The 19332-nt window shown below is 37.0% G+C and overlaps 1 protein-coding gene across 1 annotated transcript; it reads left to right on the top strand.

Moving 5' to 3' along the window:
* Positions 1-6050: 6050 nt before the first annotated feature.
* chrna5 (cholinergic receptor, nicotinic, alpha 5) lies at positions 6051-18837 on the top strand. The gene is made up of 9 exons (XM_072695886.1): positions 6051-6199; positions 6804-6944; positions 13355-13506; positions 13648-13692; positions 14992-15101; positions 16097-16274; positions 16416-16748; positions 17040-17402; positions 18067-18837. Exons 2-9 carry the CDS (start codon positions 6878-6880, stop codon positions 18223-18225), a joined length of 1407 nt encoding a protein of 468 aa, XP_072551987.1. The 5' UTR covers positions 6051-6199; positions 6804-6877; the 3' UTR covers positions 18226-18837.
* Positions 18838-19332: the final 495 nt, after the last annotated feature.

Raw genomic sequence — 19332 nt, forward strand, 5'->3', positions numbered from 1 at the left:
TTGTCATACTAGCTAGTGTGCTTTGTTAGCTTTGACCAATAAAAAGAAACTCACAGCTAAATAGGTTCAAGATGAAGACCCTAATAGTTATGACACGTAAGTGTAAATATTTACTAATTTCCACTTAAAGGGTTACTTCTTTAAGAACTGCATAGAAATAATAACAATTCAAAGAACCATTTGAACTCTTCAGTTGTTCTTTACATGGTTCTTCTGTATAATTTGAATGTGTTGTAAATGACTGTTTTACAAACCTTTTAAACATAGCTATATTAACAGAGCAATCATTTACATTACATTTTACATTGTGAGAAAACAGTCATTTCAGAAAACAGTTGCTTATATATTGTTTATTCTTTGTGTTTTATCAGTCTTAATTATTTTGTCCACGTCCCTTCAGAAAGGTAACTCTGATCGCTTTACATGTTTAGTTTGAGACCATGTTAATATGTTTGCTATATTTTTGTAATGCATTTATATGTTACATATTTTCTCATAACTAGAAAATCCTGGTGATTTAAATCCAGCTAACATTTATCTTGCAAACACTAAAGTGATGGAAGGTGATGAAGTCATGTTTAAGTGCCAAATTAAAGATGTAAGACTAAAGAAGGTCAATGTCTACCTCTGCAAGGACGGACACACAGTGAAGAAGGACGAACTTGCTGAAAGTAATGATGATATAAAGTTCGTCCTTCAGAAAGTTACTGTTAAAGATTCAGGCTCATACACCTGTGTTTATTCAGTGGAGGAACATGTTACCTGTGAGGTAACAGGACGTAACTCGGTCTCACTGGAGGTTTTAGGTAGGACAGTGTTCTTATCTTAGATTACTGAGGGAATACTGTGCAGTGTGCTTTTGGTAATCTACATATCTTTACACTCAGGTGAAATCTTGCCAGCAAAGATTACAGGAACGCAACAATCTTTAATAGAGGGAGACGACTTGACGCTGACTTGCAGCATCACAGTAAATCAAAGCTGTTCTGAAGTCTACATTTACTTGTGTTTAAATGGAATTGGGAAGAGCATCAGATCAGTGAGCTGTAGCTTTAACCCCATTTCCACAACGTTCCTTCTTAGTAATGCTGAACAAGACCACTCTGGCAATTACAGCTGTGTGTATTCAACTTCTAATTACTCTCTCAGTGGGGTGAGAATGACTGGAGAAAACACCATCTTCATTCAAGTACATAGCTTTCAAGGTAAAGAATTCTTATACATATATATATATATATATATATATATATATATATATATATATGTGTGTGTGTGTGTGTGTGTGTGTGTGTGTGTGTGTGTGTGTGTGTGTCTATGTTGGTAATTTTTTTCCTGTTCATTATGTTTGAAGGAGTGCAGCCTTATGTTATAATATTTGTGATTGTTGCACTGGCGGTTGCCTTGACATTTGTGGGATATATCTGGCATCAAGACATTGTTTTGTTCAGTAAGTTAAATATCATTATTACTGTTCATGCTTGTAAACAAATGTGCCATGTGCTTTGCCTCATCCGTTGTACATACAATTCTAAGTCATGAATGTTTTGTTTCTTTAGGAGCTTGCTGGGATCCAGATACTAGGTGTTGTAAACATGTTTAAGACATTTTGGAAAATGTATTTTAGAAATTGGAAAGTCAACAAAAAAGCTTTGGGATAGAGGGCTTGATAAATCTGCCTGCTTCAACCACAGCTCGCACCCAAAAATGTATTTCTATTGTCATTCCTGCCCACCCCCACCTGCTTAAACAACAGGCCATGGTCCTACCTACTTTGGTCTATAGTCAATAGTCTGCATCTGCCCACGTTTAGCCTCTGTAATCTGCACTACTGGCACAGAACATGCACATACATCTGCCATTACACTCCGGTCTGGAGCAGCCTCAAGATCTGTCATACCTCTATAAACCCAGCTGCAAATTAAATGATTGAAAGCTGGAAAAAGAAATATTCTGTGTTCTTTTAGGCTAAATAAATCAAACATTAAACAAGGTCAGCAATACTAGCGTGCCCTCTGAAGAACAATGGGTAAAGGGCCTTGCTCATGGGTCCTACAGTGGCAGCTTGGCAAACCCACAACCATGTGGTCAATAACCCAGTTCCCAAGCCAACACTGCCAGGCACTCAGATTGCATCAGAGGAGCAAAACAACTAGATCAGAGCCTCCATAGTTAATGCACTGGCACAGCGTATTCCCTGTCCTTCCGTTAAAAAAAATCCAATAATCTAACAATCCACCCATTAAACCATAATACCCAACAACACCAGCCATACAACCAACCTGTTGACTGCATGTCTGCCAGTGACTGTGATGGTTCAGAAAGAGGCATGTCTGCAAATTATTATGCAGAGACCTCCACTATGGAAGTCATTTAAATATTCAGAAATAAATTTAACACGTCCACTGTCATCTGTTTTTTAGCGCCACAATAAACAATGAGCCATACTACTGTGAAATCACATCAGGTATTTACTTCTCATCCACTTTTGTCATTTGACTCTAAATGAAAGAAATCTGACATTGCTTCTTATCTTTTTTAGATGACCATGTGGATCCAAATCAGCAGCGGTAAGTTGTTTATTTATCAAAACATCATTGAGCAAAATATAATTATAAACATAATAATACCTAGAAGCAGGTCTTAACAAACTTCATAATTACCCCTATTTTTAACAGAGAGCAGAATGTAAATGTTGAATATGCTACAGTGCAAAAACGCAGAGGTAACTGAATTTTTTGTATTAACACATTTTTAAATAATTTGATGTCTTTTAAAATGACTTTGTAATGTCTTTTTTGTCTTTTACAATACTTTCCTCTTAAAATGTCTTTTAGAATGTCTTTTAAAATGACATTTTTCCCTCTAATTCTCTAAACATGTTTTAAAAATATTTTTTAAGTTTTTTAGTCTTTTAAAATAACTAAAATATCTTTCTAAAAATGTCTTTAAAATGACACTTAAATGTTTTTAAAAATATTCTTTAAAGTGATTTCTTAAAACGGTCTTATAATTTTTTAAAATGGCTTTTAGTATTACTTTTAATAATTGCCAGTGATGTCTTGTAGTATTAATGATGTCTTAATAATAATGTCTTAATAAATAATAATATTGATGCAATATTTTGTTCCCATCCAAAACAGGAAATAATGAAAGGAATACAGAAGAGTAAGTGACTGAACATCTGAACACTGCATTTAACAATTACTACAAATTAATCAATTTATAATATGAAAAGGAAAAATGCACAAGAATGTTTCTGATTCGGCTAAATTGATGGATCTAACAGAAGTTTTAGGGATTTTCTATTGTTTTGTTAAAAATCAAAAAGACTAAATTTCACCTACATCTCATTAGATGTAATAAAACATATCTGTAATTGCAGCATAAGTTTGGAGTGCATTCCATTTAAAAACTGAACGATAAACCTTAGAATGTAAGAAGCCTGGGATAGAGTCTGATCAGTCTGAAAGATCTTTTACTCACACAATCTCACAGATCTGCAAAGCTAAATTAATCATTTCAGATATGGCCATTAATGGGTTAAAATGAAAGTTTTGAAACCTGACAACGTAATCCATGCCTATGTATCAAACAACAATTTGCTCTCACGTTTCTGGACAAATGATGTGAACTGACATCTTAATCACAGATGCTTGAGCTGTTTTTGTCTTTGATGCAGTTTAAAGTTGAGCAGTGGAAGCCAGGTGGTGTACAGCCTTGTGCAACGGCATGGTAAGTGGCTTCTTATAGCCATATGTTTAAGCAGAGGGAGCAAACACTGTGTTTAGATACCACACAGTCATCAACTGACACTTACATATCTTTCACATGTAGCCTTTTATAGCAAAAGCCTCTGCATGCAAGCAGCTAAAATGCAAATAGACATACATACTTAGTTACATGGAGCTGCACAGTCCCCCAACCACAACACATAACTGTTGAGAAGTGCAATAATAATATTTAAATGAACGTGTTTTATCTCTCTTGTCCGGTGTCTGTTCTATCACTCTTTCTGTTGTTTGTTCAGAGAAAAGAACGGACTTTCCGACCACAGGAGAACACACTGAAGTAGACTAGACAACCAAACAAGCAATAAACAATCATCTGAAAATCCACTGTACTACACATAACTAATAAACATGGGCAGATCAAACTACTACATCAGTATGTATGTATTTTCATTGTTGGTGTGTTATTTTCAGAGGTGGGTAGATACTAGAAGCATTAACTTAATTATGTGTACTCAACACTTTACTTTCTTGAGTATTTTTAAATTATATTTTAAAAATATGAATAATATTAATATGTATTTATGATTAAATTAAGCTACAATTTAGTTGATATTGGTTACATTTTAGTCTTTATCATTTAGTTAAACAATGTTTTTGTGTTGATGACAGTTTCTCGACTACTTTATGTTTGGACAGACCTCTTACTTAGCAGCCTTAGCATATAAATTTACCAAAAAGAACATAGTCTAACTTTCTCATTTACTTCGGTTCCTGTGCTAATAGATGCTAGGCGTTCCACAGCATTTCTAACTAACTCAGTACGTAGGGGTTTTTTTTGGAGCTGCATAAATTGCTTTTGGAAAGATTTTTTTTTCATGATAAACCAAGAAAGGTTTTCTAGACTTCTATTTTTGTTTTTTTAAAAATATATACACCTTATAAAAATGCTCTGTGCTTTTTTGTGTACTAAAAAAGCACTGCATTCACCCTGCAGTAGGTTCAACCCATTTACACTGAAATGATAAGGAGGCACAGTCCTTTACACATAAAGCTAAACATAGGAAATGTAACAGGTAGATAAGTTGGGGAAATCCAGGCCTCACGTGTTATATAATGTCCACAAAACATAAACTGAGATGCAACAATGAACAGATAAATGAATCATGTTACTGCACACATCACTGGAGAATGTATATCTCTGCACCATTGCATAAACAGAGTGTAAGAAGAGATGCAGTGAGATAACAAAAGAGTGGTCATAAAAAAAGTCAATATTAGCAAGTGAAATTATCTAGTCTTTTTTCATTTCAAGATTGCTATATTAATAATATTGTTGCTGTTTAAAGATTATAGAATTTTTATCTAGACAATTTTACTAGTTTTAAGTGTTTTTATCCTGAATGTGACTTTTTGCAGATCATTTTTCGCCTCACTCTGCCGCTAGAACGAGACGCTATCAGTAGACTAAACCAGTACTTCAATCAAGTAAAAACATCAAGGAATTCAATTATTAAATAAAAATATTTCAGACTAGAATTCATTTTATTTTGAGTGACACAGTGGCACCTCATGTGACACACAGCTCCAGGGGCCTGGGGTTGTGGGTTTGGTCTCAGGTCTCTCTGTGTGTAAGGAGTTTGGTGTGTTCTCCCTGTGTGCACGTGGGTTTCCTCTGTGTGCTCCAGTTTTCTCCTACCTCTCCAAATCACACATGGTAGGTGAATTGTCTATACTAGATTAGCCCCTAGGTCAGAGTCTGTGAGTAAATGATGATGTGTGGTACCCTCTGATGGACTGGTGCGCTGTCCAGGGTGCGTTCCTGCCCTGCGTCCAAGGATTCCAGGTAGGAATCCGGACCCCGAGCAATCCTGACCAGAAAGAAGTGAAAAAGAAGATGAATGGATAATTTAACTGGGTGAGAGATCAGCAGAACGGAGATTAAAAAATGCAGAAGCAAAAGATTGATTTAATTCTTATTATTTATTATTTTCAAACTCCAAGCTTTGATCATACTGTGCTCATAGACATTTGACCTTGATATGTGTAAAATATGCATAACAATAGAGTAATAAATAAATATATATATATATATACATACAAATGCATTTATCCATTAATGTGTAAAGCACTGTGCATAAAGTCAATGACTGTAATACTAGTCTAGACAGTCCACCATCAGGTGGCAGGCTTTTCCAGACCAACAAAAGTCTATAATTCTGATTGGCTGTCTTCTCCTTTGTGTGTATGGGGGGGAGCAGAGACCCACATGGGAAAGAGGGCAGGGTTTCTTTTGCAGAGTAGGAGGTGAGGGGGGAGGAGAGTGGGGAGGAGAGAATCACGGCATGTGTGTGGTATGTATGGATGTGAACCGCAGCGTACTGGGAGACAGGCATGGGCTCACGGCAGCTAAAGAGAGGAGAGCAGAATTCTGAAGACCTGTAGCCTGTTCTTCTCCTCCACACGGCCAGGTTAGATGGAGGGGGCATGGGAGGAGACAGTGAATGTGGACATGCATGTGTCCGTGTGTAACATGCATGCTGAATATGTCAGTGTGGAACCTGCTCATGCATGGCCTACTGTAGTGGGTGCAACATCTGTGCAGAAATGCATGTGTTTTTTATGTGATGTATGATTTTTATGTTCATGACCAGCTATGTGTAGATATGTATGTGTGATGTTTTCATGATGTATCCATGTGGAATATGTTAATGAATGGACTACTGCACTGCAACTGTGCAAAAATGCATGCATAATTTTACATTATGTGTTGTGTAATCTATATTGATAATACAGTGGTATTGCATATATAACCTAAGGGCATGTATGTGTGCAATGGTTTACTGATATGGAACCTGTTCATACATCTGATAATCTGTGGAATGTAATACTTCCATGCCCAACAATCATTGTGTTTTTGATCATACTGTAGCCTATATGCTGTGTCTGCAGTCATGCATGTGTGCACTATTTTATGCACATTGCTTGTTACATGTCCAATGGTTTTGTAATTCTTGCCAGTACACATGCAATCCTGTATGCTAGAAACTAAGAAACCCCTCTATTTGTATGCAGTATGTCCAGCTCAGTACTGTCCATGGTGCCCTAAAGGTCCACTTTGCTGCCCTGGTGTGACCAGTACTGGCATCATGCTACCAGTTCGGAGCTCATGCGTGATTCTGTTAGCCTGCTGTTGTCTCTTCTGCTCCACGCTAGGTAAGTTCAAATGACCTTGCCTCCATGCATTATATCTCTCTTATTCTCTCTATTTTACTCTCTCTCTCTCTCTTTCTCTCTCTCTCTCACACACACACACACCTAATCTGCATGCAAAACTAAAGGTCAGATCCATGGTGATGGCAGATGGAGATAGCATCGCAGTATTTAACAGATTCCCATCTGTCTTTGTTTTACAGCAGAAATTAATCTGGCTGTTTGGCAGACTGCAAAGGGATAAATATATACAAAGCATGGACAAAAGTAATGGGACACCTGCTCATTCATTGTTTCCACTGAAATCAGTTCTTTCTTCTTAAAAGAGTGTATCTTGCTTTTGTTGGAGTCACTGTCTCTAACAACCCATTAGTAGCATACAAAATAACATATCTTACCTTAAGCCACATTTACAAAACCACTAAGAACCAAAATGAGAACAAAAATGTAAACTTATTGAGTATTTTAAGTTGTTCATTGGTGTATAGAAGTAACTGGTGTATAATAGTGACGTTGGTTTGGTTCAAAAATGCCAAAATGAGCTTTCACATGCCTGTTTCCTTTACTATCAGACTATATACTATAAATATATAGTCTGATAATCATACCAGATAGTATTGCTTTCCTCTTGCTGTGTATTCTCAGCGTTATGTGCTCTTGAGATTGTAGCCGGTTAGCTTTTAGCCTTGCCCCAATTCTCCCTGATGCTTACCACTAAAAAATAAGCCAGTACTTCCCATTCTGATGTATGTTTAGCTCCAGTTTGATTGTCAGCTGATGTAGTCGTTTGTTTTTGAGGAAGCAGATGTTGAAGAAAAGAGATGGTAAAAGCTGGCTAGCGGTTGCTTTTAGCCTAGTACTGATCCTCATTTGATTTTGCTTCATCACCTGCTGAGTTTGAGCTCCTTTTCTGCAAACAATGGCACAAGAAAAAACACAGTCACAAGGTCTGGTTTAGAAATCTATATTCCCATAACTAGCAAAGTCTGGACGTGATGCGCTGCTGTCCAGCATCAACAACTGTCCCATACTGTCCCAAAGTAGCTGCTGCATTTTAGTGTTTGCCCGTTTTTACCAGAGCTTTCGCTAATGGGTTGGGTGTGTGTCAGTTCCGGGGGTGTAAATATAATAGTTCAAGACTATTAAACAGTTTTGAGGTTTTGAAATTGGCTTTGAAATTAGCTCTGTTTTGGGTATGTCAGTTTCTTTTCTTTTCTTTTCTTTAGGTTTTTAATTGTAGAGTTTTAAAGTTCTCAGCACGGTTGTTGAATTTGTTGTTTGTTAAAGTTTCACTTGCTTTGCGGTGATAGTTTTGGACAATCTAATGAGCATGTAAATAGTGATTGTCTTCAACATAACCTCAATGGCGTTTACACAGTAGTGTACATTCAGTCATATTCATGACAAGCAAAGAACACAGAGTCTCAAAGTCTTTGAGCCGTTCCCTCAAGGCTGCAGGCATTTGTATTTGACTAGCTTCTATTTGAACTGCATTGCATTGTTCTGTGTTTTCATAAGACAGGCTGAAATGTTTTTTAGTTAAGAAGCTGAGCAAATAGATGTTCCCTGTAGTGTTGGCTTCATTTCAGTGGGTCAGTATTTTTAACTGAGCTGTGCTATGAAGGTGCATATCAATATAGCTTGTGTATTAAATTTATCTTGTCCTTCAATGTTGTATCTTTTATTGGGCCTCAGGGGATAATTAATCCACTGACTCATATCTTTGGAGCTGCAGGAACACTGAGTGCAGAAAGGGCCATTTTTGGACTAGTTTTGACATTTAAGCCTTAGGTGTATGCAGTCAGTAGGGAATTTGTTCCTAGATCAGTGTTCATGGTTGGAGCCTCTTTAAAAGAAAACAACTTAAGGATGGAAGTAAAGATGAATTGTACTACAAACAGCATGAACAAAAGGTCCATTGTTTTATCATTCAGAATTACTGACTTACTTTGATATACTTTCATTATTACTCAGAGTTCTGCAAACAGTGATTTTTGGTGGGGTATGAATGAATGAATGAATGAATGAATGAATTAATTAATTAATTAATGAAATCACTGCATGAAGTCATAACAGAAATGTAGACAATATGCAAGTACGCAATATGCAAATACGGGCAGATAACTTGAGAAAAAAGTCTTATGAATAGGTAACTACAGTAAACTATTACAATTTTTAACAGACAGTTCTTTCCACAACATTTTTTTAAAATACGGACCATGGTATCAGAAAGTATATTTTTTGTTTACATTATTTAAACTTGCATTTGAGTTATTGCATGTACAAATATTATTATGATATTATCAAAAGTGATTCCAAAAATGTAGGTTTTTAGTGTACTGTGTGTGTAGTGTATTGCTGTCATGCTAAAAAACATGTATCTATTTGTGTCGTTGTTTACTCTTGGACATACTCTGACAGTTGCTCTTTACACTGTGCCAGAATTGAACCATAAATGATTTAATAATATATAATAATACAATATAATGTATAAATAAAATACTTCTACATTGACTTCCTATAAGAGTTAAGAAGGGTTTTCCTCCTCCTGTAAAGCCATTTTGAAGATACAAGCTTTTTCACATATGTATGAAGTTGGGTTTGTCTAATTTAAGCTGTCAAACTGCCAAATGTCACTATAAACATTGCAGACAAACTTCGTTCTCACAATTTTATTTCTCATTGATAATGTGATATTTGGTGCAGTTTTTAAAACTGCCTCAAAGACTGGTTCCATTTAAAAATGAATAATAATGTAAATAGCAGTTAAACAATGCGGTATGTTCGGCCTATACTATCAAATTCTTCAATATCCCTGGTTGTGCTATGTAAGACTGCCTGTGACAGAGCCTGCAAGGAAGATATATTTGTTAATCAGTCCCCCATCGACTCAGGAGTACCAGAAACACAGTTATTGATCTGTGGCTGCATGAGCTGATAGTGGAGGGTTGACTGCAAGTCTGGCCAGTCATTTAATAATGAGATTTATTGTCCCATAGAAATGGACTTCTAAGGCATATTGAAAGAACACAGCAGATCAAGCTGTTCTATCTATCATTCATGCATTTAATTTCCACAAAGACCTTTTCTCAGAAACGATGGATAAATAACAATAACCATTTATAAAAAAAAATATAGCAAGACAGGATGGAGAAAAGTGAGATAATCTCAAACATCCCCTGGTGTTTAAAACTGTACACAGAGTAGTTGGTGTGCTGCATGTTGGTTATAGAAAAGTAGGCAAACTGTGACTTTTAGACCTAAGTTCCTTTAGTTCAGGCCACAAATCCCAAAGCCCAGTCACAAAAGAGGAAAACACTTTTTTTAGTTGCTACAGACCACAACATTTGAAGCTTGTGAGACATGACAGACATCTGTTTGTTTACAATATCTGTTTTTCCATGTATGTAGCTGTTTGAATAACAGTGTCTCTTTCAGTAACAAATCTGTTCTGCCACAGAAATGCAGATGTTTTACAGAAATAACTGAATCCTGGTAAGGTTACATCTCTAGAAGTTGCACAAGGCCCAGAGTGGGTTTGACAAAACTGGTCAATCAGATCACAATTGGTTGCTTCTTCTGTCAGGCCTTTAGCACTACCAATGACTCCGTAACCAATGAAAGTCCCCATTTATTTCCCACCACATTTTTTCATACTGCAGATAATGTAATCTCACTAGACAGCTGAATGTGCTACCTTCCAGTTCTCCTTATGATAAGACAAACACTTTAGACGGCTGTTCCATCTGGGAGACAATCTATATATGCTGTGAATTAAACAAAAGGAACTATATAAATGATCAGCTTATTGTGTTATTTACTTATATAAAGATACACTTTTAAGGAGAAGTTAAAAGTTAAATGATTTAAAAAACAAATTATGTCAACTCAGTACGGTAACAGAACATGAATGTATGTGTGGATGAGATCTGGTGCATATCTACATTTACATTTAAGGCATTTAGCAGACGCTCTTATCCAGAGCGACTTACAAAAGTGCTTTGCTATTTACTTAAGAATAACCTCAGCTAGTTTGAATAGGCTAAAATTCAAGTTCAAATTCAAGTTAAGACAATACTAAACACAAGTCAATAAGGTGAACACTCTGCTATTCGCCCAATATCTACTGCAGAAACCAGCCACAACATGTCTGTCTGTAAGGCTGGCTCGCATTTAAAATGAGTAAAATGAGAAATGACTGCAGTGTACCTCACTAGTCACTACAGTTAGCTCTCAGTCAGTAACATACCCTATGCTCTGTGAAAATCACAACACTAATTCAGCAATTCCAGACTGTAGCCTGACCTCAAACTGTAATTGGATTAGCTCATATTAAGTGACATGTTCAGGCTGATCAGTACTTTGAATTGAATTACACTGGGACACAACAATGGTGTCTGATTACATACAGGTACAAAATGAATAGTTTTGAACCTAGTCAGAAGGTTTATAACGTTCAGTGTCTTACCACAACATCTTCTGATGTCAGGAGAGGCCCTCTAAACCAATTCTGTATCTCCAGCGCTCATAAATCTCAATTCATAACTCAATCTGCTGCTTTAGTAATGGACTTCAGTTGAGTAAATCATGTTGGACCTTCCTCCATTGCTCACTGTTTGCAGCCCCTGGGGGCAAAATTAGATAGGCGAGGATGCCTCTAACGGTGGCTCTGGTTTCACAAAACAAAACAAATCACCTTCATTAGTGCTCGTACCCAGTATCTCAATTACACCTCTCAAAGAACCTGGAGTCACTTTCACTGAGGCAGTGAACAGTTTCTCCCTGAATAAAGTGATGCACTGAATCTACTTGATTTAGATGTGTGCATTATTAACATATGATTGATCAGTTTTTCTGGAAGCATTTTAGAAAGGAGACACTTTGCCAGATCTGGTCTTCATATTGATGTGTATTCTGTATGTTCAGTTTTATTGTCTTGTGAAATGCTGTTCATTTCATAGTACTGGGTGATATTGTTTATATTTGTATATATATATATATATATATATATATATATATATATATATATATATATATATATATATATATATATGTGTGTGTGTGTGTGTGTATAGGTGTTGTTGATATATAGATTTTTAGGAATTTTACACATTTTAATTGTATTAATGTATTTCTAATTGATCTCATTTTATTGATTAACCCCTTTAAACAGTGTATGGCCCAAAAAATGGCAGAAAAAAATGGCCTCACCAGTTTGTACAGACGTTTCTGTAGTTACTGAGTAATATGTGTAATAATTGAGAGGTTATCTGCACAAATTGTAATTTGATGGGTGATTCAGATTGTTTGTGCAAGAAAATACTTACAAAACAGTAAGAAACGAACTAAACAGCAAGTTCTGTAAATGTGATTTCTGTCTTTTAACATTTCAGTACTGTGTAAGGATCCCTTTGGTGTAACTGTAAGAGAAGTGGAGCATAGCAAAATATACAAGTTTGTAAGTAATAAAGATTTGCTCAGATTCGTACACTGAGTTTCCAGTTCATTAGATACTCCTGCCTTATACCTTTGCGGTCAACAAACATACAGGCTTGTACAGGACAACAGGTATTCGGTGCAGAATAAGTAGGAAATGATACAATAGTGCAAGGGCCATACATAAGACACCAGACAGGGTATATAGACAACAAGTACAATGACAATAAATACAATCAATACAACAATATACAAATACAAATATGTGCATGTTCACATGTGTGCATGAAGGCTGGCTGATTAGGGTCCAGACTAAATTACTATACTGACAGTAAAATGTAATGAATATGTAGACCAGCGATGTGTTGTGCGGTAAGATCTGGTCAGCCGTAGCTTGTGGGGGTCTATTTTCTGTTGATGCATTCAACCACTGTGGGTGTGTTTGTGTGCAGCAGGGAAGAATATGATCATTAGTAGGCCAATGAGTTACATCAAAATGTTGACAATTTTGTTTATTATCTTTGTAGCACACTGTGTAACTGCACTCAGAAAGCATGGGTTCATCAACTATATTAATGCATATGTAAATATCATCTGATACGGTCAGATTAGAGATTGCCATACTTAACTAAGCAAATTACTGATACTCGATTTTTCACAATATCTCCTAAATTGGAATGGACAAAAACAAAACAGTGATGTTTTACGAATAAGAATCTGCAGCATTGAGGTTTAGGTAGAGTAAGCGGCATGTAGACACTAAAAGCGTCAGGTGATTTGCATTATGTTCAGTACAAGATTAAGGGTGTTATTGACGAAGCATCAGCTCAGACACCCATAAATCTCTGAAAACGCTGTTCCGGGGGAGAAATATGTTCTTGCAGTTTCACTTATAATTCAGGATTTTTGCTCTTGGCCAGACAATCTTGATGTGGATGGAAAGATGTGGATTTACATGGTGTTTTGTTTTGCCTTAGCTCCCCCTAAGCTATCTTCCTACGCCAAAACTGAGGACAAGCTGTTCAAACATCTATTCAGCAACTACCAGAAGTGGGTGAGACCAGTGGAAGATCTGAATGGTACTGTGCGGGTCAAATTTGGACTGGCTATCTCTCAGCTGGTGGATGTGGTGAGAAGTCATTAGTGTTTTTTAAACATTACACGTTATTAGTTTTTAACAAATAATTGATGTAGACATTTATGTGGTAAAATGAGGTTACTCATTCCATTTGCAAATATCTGCAAATAACATTTTCTAATGTTCCTGAAGGATGAGAAGAACCAACTGATGACCACCAATGTGTGGATGAAGCAGGTAACATATTGTTATAGTCTTATATATATATGTAAGTTTTGTAGAAGTCTGATACACACAAGTCCTCCTGATGGAATTTAGCAAAGAGATCACCTCTTTTCCTTTCTCCTTCGCCTCTTTCAATCCTGGACCACAAATCGATCCTCTGTCTCTATGTGCTTCGGCTGAGCCCCTGACAGCTATATATCTTCAGTGGGAATAGCTTTTACTCAATACAGCTGGAGCTCCATTGCTCCATAAGGGGTCAGTGGGTCATAAGATGCCCAAAGCAAGGACTGACAGGGCTTACAGGGACACAAAGAAAATGACTTTGGTCAAAGGCATCACTATTGCTTACTAAATGCCCCTACATGAAGATGGTTATCAAGGGCCCCAGATTAAGAATGTGGCAAAAACTACTGAAACTGAGCAGCCACAAAAAGCAAAAAGAAGAAGAAAATATAAGCAATAGAACATATTAGAATATTTCTTTAGACAATATTTATTGTGGTGAAAGATAAGCTTGCTGCATAGCTAATATATGCATTTTGTGTTGGAAGCTTGCAGATATTTGCATCATATCTAGCTGCAGGCTAATATCAGGGTAGCTCTAGCATTCTCACACCACCCAAACAACACCTCTCACAGCAAATAACAAGACGTAAGAAAGCCACTTGCCTGAAGAAACAAGATTTTATCAATTTTCAAAGCAGTGTCTTAGTTTTTCAGCATGACCAACCAAGATTAGTCCATAAATTGAACATATTGAAGCTGTTGATTGTCTACCTTTTAAAGGCACTGTTTTTGTTGTTTTTGTTGACTGTCTACCTAAAGCACCCTTATACTATGCTTGTTAGAGAGTACAGTAACAGGTTAGAGAAGTGGGCTTAAGACCGGAAGGTCACCAGTTCAAATCCTACCGGCAGATAAGATTTGGGGGTGGGGGGGGAATGAAGGCTGTCTTCTCCCTCAATCCACGGCTGAAGTGCCCTTGAGCAAGGAGCTGGAGTTGGCTGTCCACCACTACGGGTGTGTGTGCTCACTGCCCCTAGTGCACTAGTGTGATTGTGCGTGTGTGTGTGTGTGTGTTTACTACCACGGATGGGTCAAATGCACTGTCCAGCTACAAATACTTGCATCTTTACCTTACCTTTAATGCCTCAGAAGTGTTTGGGGACTGGAGCTAAATACATAGGGCTTCAATCATCAATATTTTCCAAGACATTTGATGAACAAGGCCTGTACCATACAGCAACTAAGCTAATCAATGTTCAGTAAATGCAATGTTTTTCGACAACTGAGAAAATCTATTGTGCTTAGGAATGGATCGACATGAAGCTGCGATGGAACCCAGAGCACTACCTTGGAATTACATCTATCAGAGTGCCATCTGACTCCATCTGGATCCCAGACATTGTACTTTATGACAAGTAAGCCCAACTATCAATATCATACCCTCAGAATGGCTAGTAAAACTATTAGAGAGATCTGACAATAATATCAACACACTCCTTCTGTGCAGAGTGTACCAAGTAGGTTAATGTAAAAGCACTGTGAAATCAGCTCAAGGAAAACTATGTTTGCCATTAGCTTAAAGAACTGCAGTGGGACTTGTTAATATATGTTAAGTTAATGTTCTTTTTTCATTTCTGGCAGAGAATTTGCAACACATTATTTGATATTAATAATCTCTTTTCAACTAGATCCAGAAGTTTGACAATTCAGCAATTTTACCAATTTTAACCCTAAAAAGGGTTGTGCTATAAGTCTCACTGAAATCCTGTTAATAGCAGCTAAATTTTTGTAACTTCAGGCCAATATCCTTTCCAAATGTGGATTTCAGAATTTAATCAGTGTGTATCTCTAGATATGATTACATACTAAGTAACAAATCGGAAATCCTTTGACCAGACCGACTGACCTAGGGTGAAAGTTCTTGTTGACTTTTTTCTTTGACTATATTAGTTAGTTGCACATTAGGCTGACCATATTTGTGTTAATTATATTTATTATATTGTATGTTCTGTTTGTTTACTTTATTATTTCCCTTCCTTTTTCCCATTTTGTATTATTGTGAGTTGCATTTTATGTTTAAAAAGCAAACTAAATAAAATTTGCTGATAAGAAAGCTTATATCATAATATAAACTAAAGTTTCTTAGACACAATGCAGTCTTAAAATAAACACTAGCATGAAAAGAATGAGTATCATTTGAAGTAAATCTATTTAACAAATTCTTCAAAATTACTTAAGTATTTGATTGCTTGTAGATTAGTAACAATAACTACCTACTAAACTCTACAAATTCATTAACCAGATAAATTATAAATGTTCTTGAGTAATTAATGTGCCATTTTTCAGCTTTACAGTAATTATCTCTGCTGCTAAGGTCTGCCCTAATGTGATGAATTATGTCCTTCAATAGTGCAGATGGTCATTTTGAGGCCACAGTTACTAAAGCTGTGGTGAAGTATGATGGCACCATCTCCTGGACGCCACCTGCTAACTACAAATCTGCCTGCACAATAGACGTGACCTTCTTCCCCTTCGATCTTCAGAATTGCTCCATGAAGTTTGGCTCCTGGACCTACGATGGCTCACAGGTTAATTTTCACAAACTGTTATATGTACCGCACAGCCTGAAAAGCTTTATATGTACTTCACCTATACGATATGTACTTTACCCATAATCTTCTCACAGCTGTTTTATAAGATGGAATAACTTGCAGCACTGTGTCTCTCAGGTGGACATTCTACTGGAGGACGTCCATGTGGATAAGCGAGACTACTTTGACAATGGCGAGTGGGAGATCGTAACAGCTACTGGCAGCCGGGGTTTGAGGATGGACAGTGCCTGCTCATATCCCTTCATCACATACTCCTTCATCATCCGGCGTCTCCCTCTCTTTTATACGCTCTTCCTCATCGTTCCTTGCATTGGTCTGTCCTTCTTGACTGTGCTGGTCTTCTACCTTCCTTCTAACTGTGGAGAAAAGATCTCTCTTTGTACCTCTGTTCTCGTCTCTCTCACTGTCTTTCTCCTGGTGATAGAGGAGATCATCCCATCTTCTTCCAAGGTAGGGTTAACATAATGCTCTACATGTCCAAAAGTTTATAGACACCCCTTTTTATGAATGCATTCAAGACCCATTGCTGACACAAATGTGCAACACACAGACACACACAGCTCGTCTAGTAGAGAAGCATTGCCAATGAACAACTTATATTGATTTTGGAAGAAACATTGGCTGAGCAGGTGTCCAAACCACAACTTTTTAGAAAGATGTACTTGACAACCTGAACTACTTTTTGTTTGCCTGTATTGCTTTGCTTTACCACATGAATCAGTTGAACGATCCTCTCCACAGGTGATCCCGCTCATTGGCGAGTATTTGGTCTTCACCATGATCTTCGTCACACTCTCCATTGTCATCACAGTCTTTGCCATCAACATTCACCACCGCTCCTCGTCCACGCACCATGGCATGGCACCCTGGGTTCGCCGCATCTTCCTGCACAGGCTGCCTAAGCTACTGTGCATGCGTAGTCACGTTGACCGCTATGCCACCACTGGGGGGAGTCAGAGAGGAGCACATGCTGAACGAACAGGAGGGTTAAGCTATGGAAAGGGCTTCACACAAGAGCTGAATTCAAGATACAACCTGCAAGCAGCACTAGATTCCATTCGTTACATCACCCTCCACGTGGTCAAGGAGAATGAAGTCAGAGAGGTAAGAAGAAGAATGGCACTCTGAGTTTTCTACTGTTATTTCAGAACAAAAGCAAGAATGTTGTTATGCAAGACTTAAACTACCGTGGTCCTTGAGATAAATATTATATGGATGAAAGTATGCCACCTAATTACTAAGATTTTAGTGTTGTTTTAGCCACACCCACCTTTTCTACAAGTCTACAAGTCAGTTTGTCAAAGTCCTGCCTGGCTAGAGCTACCCCAGTCAACTGTAACTGTATTGTTGTAAAACGGAAGCATTTAGGAGCAACAACAGCTCTGCCAGGAGTCACTAACCATGTAAACTCCGAGAGAGGGGGACACCAAGTGTCTATCACACAAAAAACACCTATCCTCTGTCGAAACCGCTTCTGAAAGCAAAATCAGCTCAAGAACTGAACACCAGGGTCTTCATTAAATGGGTTTCCAATGTTGAGTTGTTGCAAATTAGCCTATGAACATCAGCTGGACGTCTTTTGCTTCTCTCTGCACTTTTTAAGTTTGAACTAATGATGTTATTTGGGGAAATATGCTCATTTGCAGTCCTTTCTGAGTGTGGTAGGACTTTTCACAGCTTCCACTAAGCCAAGTCCATTTACTGCGTCTCAGGCTACAAGCTGCAGGTCACACCAAGAGGTGACTTATGTGCTTGTATCTCTCACCAGGTTGTTCAGGACTGGAAGTTTGTGGCTCAAGTGCTAGACCGGGTGTTCCTGTGGGCATTCCTGCTGGTTTCTGTGCTAGGATCTGCTCTGCTCTTCATTCCTGTTATTTACAAATGGGCCAACATTGTTGTTCCAAACTATGTTGGTAGCAGTAGCTAAGCCAGGGAGATTACTCACACTAGAGTGTACAAACTTCGAAAATCACGAGGAGAAAAGCACAGCAACTTCTTCACCTTCTTCTACAGCAAGGCTATTTTCTAGTGTTCTGTCTTCGATATGATGTAAGATATTCTACATGATCAATGCAGCATTTGAAAACACTGCAGGAACTGAGGATATTCAGGTTGAAATGGAATAAACAACATAGAGGTTTTGAATAGAAAGATGAAGTTTATTTACATTTTCATATTTGGATTAACAGTTTAAACACTTATGGCAAGTGAAAGGATGGATTCATGATTGCCAGTTTTCAGAGAATACAGTTTTACATTACAAATATAAGCAGCTTTAGTCATTTGTTTTGTGGTATTTTTGATTCTGAACATACTGCTCAGTTACTATAATAAATCATGAAATAACTGTTATTAAGGAAAACAACAGAATGAACCGCACAAGGCTGTAATTATTGTCCATTGATTGTCTTTATATGAGGTTTTAAGAAAACACAAAAATACATAAAATATTAAAAAAACAAAAAATATTGTATTCTATATTCTATGTACTTGCATTTATGCTTGGTCTTTAAATACATATTAAAACTATTTTACTGAATATATTTGCTTTGCTTTCGATGTTATGGATTGCATAATAAAATCAAGTCTGTTCTTTTTTTTGGTTAAAATACTCACACACTCACACTCACACAAACACACACACACACATATATGTACACACAATACATCCACACTTTACAACACAACCATGGTACACAACTGACTGGCTCAGAAACATTAACAAGAACATACCTATTAACCCATTATTTTATAATAATATCATTATTGTATTATCTTATTATTGATTTATTGTAATAAAGATTATATATTATAACTATATTATTAATTATTATAATTCCAAAGTCAATTAATGGATTTACACTACATAGCAACATGTTTGTGGACACTACTTTTATTTAAGTGAGTTTAACTAATTCACACCCATTTCTACCAGGTGCATAAAATCAAGTCTACATGCATCTCTATAGACCTGGGGTGGGGAACAAGGCTGGAGTCCAGCTCTAACAGACCTACTAAACTTGGCAAGTAATGC

Source organism: Salminus brasiliensis, chromosome 13 (assembly GCF_030463535.1).
Source record: "Salminus brasiliensis chromosome 13, fSalBra1.hap2, whole genome shotgun sequence".
Taxonomy (NCBI): Eukaryota; Metazoa; Chordata; class Actinopteri; order Characiformes; family Bryconidae; genus Salminus; species Salminus brasiliensis.

Excerpts from the sequence above, each read along its gene's own strand:
- chrna5 (XM_072695886.1), top strand. The coding sequence starts at position 6,878 with ATGCTACCAGTTCGGAGCTCATGCGTGATTCTGTTAGCCTGCTGTTGT. Across the intron at positions 13,693-14,991 it reads CCAATGTGTGGATGAAGCAG|GAATGGATCGACATGAAGCT; the intron begins GTAACATATTGT and ends TATTGTGCTTAG. Across the intron at positions 15,102-16,096 it reads GACATTGTACTTTATGACAA|TGCAGATGGTCATTTTGAGG; the intron begins GTAAGCCCAACT and ends GTCCTTCAATAG.